Source organism: Mandrillus leucophaeus, unplaced genomic scaffold, assembly GCF_000951045.1.
Source record: "Mandrillus leucophaeus isolate KB7577 unplaced genomic scaffold, Mleu.le_1.0 Scaffold117, whole genome shotgun sequence".
Lineage (NCBI taxonomy): Eukaryota > Metazoa > Chordata > Mammalia > Primates > Cercopithecidae > Mandrillus > Mandrillus leucophaeus.
Genome location: NW_012099987.1, coordinates 1,078,806 through 1,082,773, shown reverse-complemented (window position 1 = coordinate 1,082,773; position 3,968 = coordinate 1,078,806). Strand labels below are relative to the sequence as shown.

Here is a 3,968-nt window from a genome sequence, read left to right as displayed (position 1 = left end):
TGCAGCACTGTTCACAATAGCAAAGACTTGGACAACCCAAATACCCATCAATGATAGACCGAATGAAAAAAAAACGTGGCACATATACACCATGGAATACTATGGAGACATAAAAAAGGAGGAGTTCATGTCCTTTGCAGGGACCTGGATGAAGCTGGAAACCATCATTCTCAGGAAACTAACACAGGAAAAGAAAACCTAACATTGCATGTTCTCACTCATAAGTGGGAGCTGAACAATGAGAACACATGGACACAGGGAGGGCAATATCACACACTGGGGTCTGTCAGGGGGTGGGGGATTAGGGGAGGGATAGCATTAGAAGAATACCTAATGTAGATGATGGGTTGATGGGTGCAAGCAAATCACCATGGCATGTGTATACCGATGTAACAAACCTGCATGTTCACCACAAGTATCCCAGAACTTAAAGTATAATAGTAATAAAAACTGTGTGTGTGCATGTACAGGGCTAAGCATAGAGAAAAGTATGAAAAAAATGATAATAGTGACTATCTTAGGTTAGTGGGATTTCAGGTGATTTTTATTTTCTTCCTTGTGGCTTTTTGCATTACGTTTTTATACTGTGTATGTTTTACTTGTTCAAAATTTTAAAAGAGTTTTTTTTTTAATTGTGCGAAAAACAACAATAACAAAATTAGAATGAAAGAACTGGAGCAGAATGCAAAGAAAGGTGACTGGAAGGAACTGGGAGGTGGAAGTAGAAAGGCAAATGGGGGTCCCAGAGGGACTTGACAGGGGACCTGAGGGATCTGGAGGGCCCAAGAGGTGGCAAGAGACATTATGTAGAACTACTGGGAATAGGAGGTACTGGGTAGCAGGGGGCTCAAGAAGACTGTGGGGAGACTGGAAGGTACAGAGGGATAGAAGAAAGTGTCCAGGAACAACAGCAGATAGGGAGACAAGTCAAGAGGAGATGGGAAAGACCAGTGAGGCTAAGTAGGACTGGAGGAAAGGGCAACCCCAGAGAAACAGGGAGACTACACAGTCTGAGGGGGACTGAGAGAGACTGACTAGAAGAGGCCTTGGGATTGGATTAGCTTTTGAGCTGACAGCCTAGACTTTCCAGCTCTATCAAGGCTTAACCCTCTTTGCCTGATTTTCGTCACCTGTAAAGATAAGCATAAGGCCTGCCTCAGAGTTAAGATGAGGATTGAATGCTACAATCCGCGTTAAAAACTTAGTAATCACTGAGCATTCAGAGCGCACTCAATAAAATGCTAGGTTTTATTATTATGAACGGCTTCTCAATTCAAAAAGAAGAGGCATGATAATAAAACTTCATCTCCCATCCAAGTATTTCATTCTGCGCTTTTAATAAGGAATCATTTTTTCCTGAGAGTGAGATGGTGGGAGGGAAGAGAATAAATCCAACCTGCTCTGAAGACTTGCCCAAAGCTGAACCTTCTTCACCACTCAGAATGAAAAATGAAAGACTTTCATCCAATGAGACTTCAGTCTGTGGAGACAACTATGATAAACCAGTATTTAGTGTTGAAATAAATGCTTTTTCTGCTTATAAGTAAAGGGAATACTTTTCTGTAATAGGGTAAACATAATTGTTATCTCGCTAGCGAACAGGGAGCACCAAGGCAGATAATATCAAGGTATACTTAGCTTTGAGTCTGTTTGGTTCATGAATTTTTTATTTTTGTTCTGTTTCTAATGTTCTGGTAACTGCAAGAAAAGCCAGAATATAGAGCCAAAATCTTCATCTTCCCAAACTATCTCCTCACTCTAGTCTGGGAGGAAAGAGTTTGACCAAAATGCTGGCTCCAGTGGAGCTTTCTTTTTTCTCCTTGTTTTTAGTGCTGTCCTGTTAAGGTGTGCGCGTGTGTGCACGTGCACACACACATACACACACACACACACAGACTGCCACCTCCGCCCACAATCTTTCATGGAGTTAGAAGCAATTAAAAGTCTGAAAAGTGGTATATTCTTAGTTGTAAACCCACTGATAAAGAAGCTCTCATTTTTCACTCTTGTAAAGTCTGACTCTTTGAACTGATAAATCACATCACTTCTTTCTCACACACATATATTAAAATGAACTGTTTTAAGGAAGGCTTGGGAAAGCAATCAGTTCTATAATAAAAAGTAAAACTCATAGTCTCTAGGAATCAAATAATTTAAAATATGTAAACTATAAAATTATAAGATACAATTTTATATAAGATATAATTTTATCAAGTATAAAATTATAAGATTTTACCTTATAAGATAAAAGCTTATCTTTATATTCTGTTTGTACCTACAATGTAGGCATGACATTAACTTAAAAGTTATTCACCTTGTAACAGTGCTGCTTATATGAACTGTCAGTATATACTTTTACCCCCCATCATCTCTGCACATCTCAAAATCGCTTGCTTAAATCTGCTTCCTGAGCAGATATCCCTGTGTGGTAACTGGGATTGTGTTTCTTAGAAGTCAATTTCTCTTCCTTTTAATCCCTTTTCCTGATACTCAATGGATTGACCTTGACAAACTTTGTAACTCTTTATAGTTTTTACTATTCGTAGTGAAATTAAATCCAATTTAGGCATGTTTTAATTCATGTGTTAAGTGAATAACATGCACATAAACATCACTTTTTAGTCTGCTTTTACCTTTACATTTAATTAAAATAATTTTTATTAAGTACCTAAGAGGGGCTCTGTGGAGGAGCCAAAAATTAAAAAAAAAAAAAAAAAACCTTTGCATTTTAAAATATGCAGTTATATACTCTAGGTGCTTGTGGCAGAAACTATTACTTGCTCTTTACAGTCTTTTCTCCCATCTCTAATAGTGGAACCTAGACACTTCTTCCACATTGATTTGGTGGAAATGATATGTGCAGTTTGCTGGTCTTGTCCCCTAAAAGATCAACCTAAAATCCTTTGGTTCTTTCTTTCCCCCTTCCCTTTCGCTAGCAAATGGAAAACTAGAGCTTTGCCATTGGACTCACAGATGGAAACCACATACTGGAGATGGCAAAACTTTCCTATCAGCCCCGATTACTGACTTGTTATGTTAGAGAAAAAGGTAACTTCTATCTTAATGAAAACACTTTACTTTGAATCTTTTTGTTACAGCTACTTAGCTTGTACTGTAAATAATATAACTCTCTAAAAATATGAGTTGTTTTGTCATTTCAAGTTCCAAATATGTGATTACACATTGACTTTTCAAATATTGATTACACATTAAAAATCTGTAAGTTGGATATCACCTATAACATTGTGAAAATAATTAATTGGGAGACCATTAGACGGAAGCAGCTCTAGGGCCCTGAGTTCCTATGTAAGCAAACCAAAACCCAACTCAGTGTGAATGGCCCTATCCAACGAAAAAGAAACTTTAGTTTTACCAATCAGAAACTGCCAACTAATCTCTAACGAGGAACTTTAAGGCTACTGCTCCATTCTAGTCAATCAATGTTTTCTTTGCCTTACTTCCGCATGCACCGTTTAAAAGCTTTCCCTGCATGCCCCTTCGGTGGAGCCCTAACCATCTGCAGACTGGCACTCTTCAATTCATGAATTGTTGTCTGTTCAAATAAACTCTTTAAAATTTTAATGTTCCTAAGTTTATCTTTTAACAATATTTTATTATAATTTTTTTAGGATAAAAAGTAACGTCAAGTAAGAATAGAGCGTGATTGCAAATGGGCAATCACTGATAAAGAGGAATCTTTTTTGGGTGATAAAAATTAAACTGTGGTATTGATTAAACAATTCTGTAAATTTACTAGAAATCATTGAGTCACACACTTCAAATGGGTGAAGTTTTGCTATGTAAACTATATTTCCATAAAGCTGTTTTAAAAAGTAAAAACAGAGAAAAGTTATTCACCTTGGACCTTTGATATATTTTGCTCTCAACGAGCTGCTCCATTGAAGATTTTTCACCTTTATTAATCTGAAACACAACAGAAATAAATCTTTTCAGAAATAGACATAATG

The 3,968-nt window shown here is 37.0% G+C and overlaps 1 protein-coding gene across 1 annotated transcript in view; it reads right to left on the bottom strand.

The window, feature by feature from the left end:
* Positions 1-3,968, bottom strand: part of LOC105554326 (chromosome unknown open reading frame, human C10orf131) — a 46,368-nt gene that overhangs the window by 37,120 nt on the left and 5,280 nt on the right. The window contains exons 3-4 of the mRNA XM_012000757.1: positions 3,859-3,924; positions 1,397-1,492 (exon numbers count right to left, since the gene is read on the bottom strand). Coding sequence (XP_011856147.1) covers positions 1,397-1,492; positions 3,859-3,924 — 162 coding nt within the window. The remainder of the gene's footprint in view (positions 1-1,396; positions 1,493-3,858; positions 3,925-3,968) is intronic.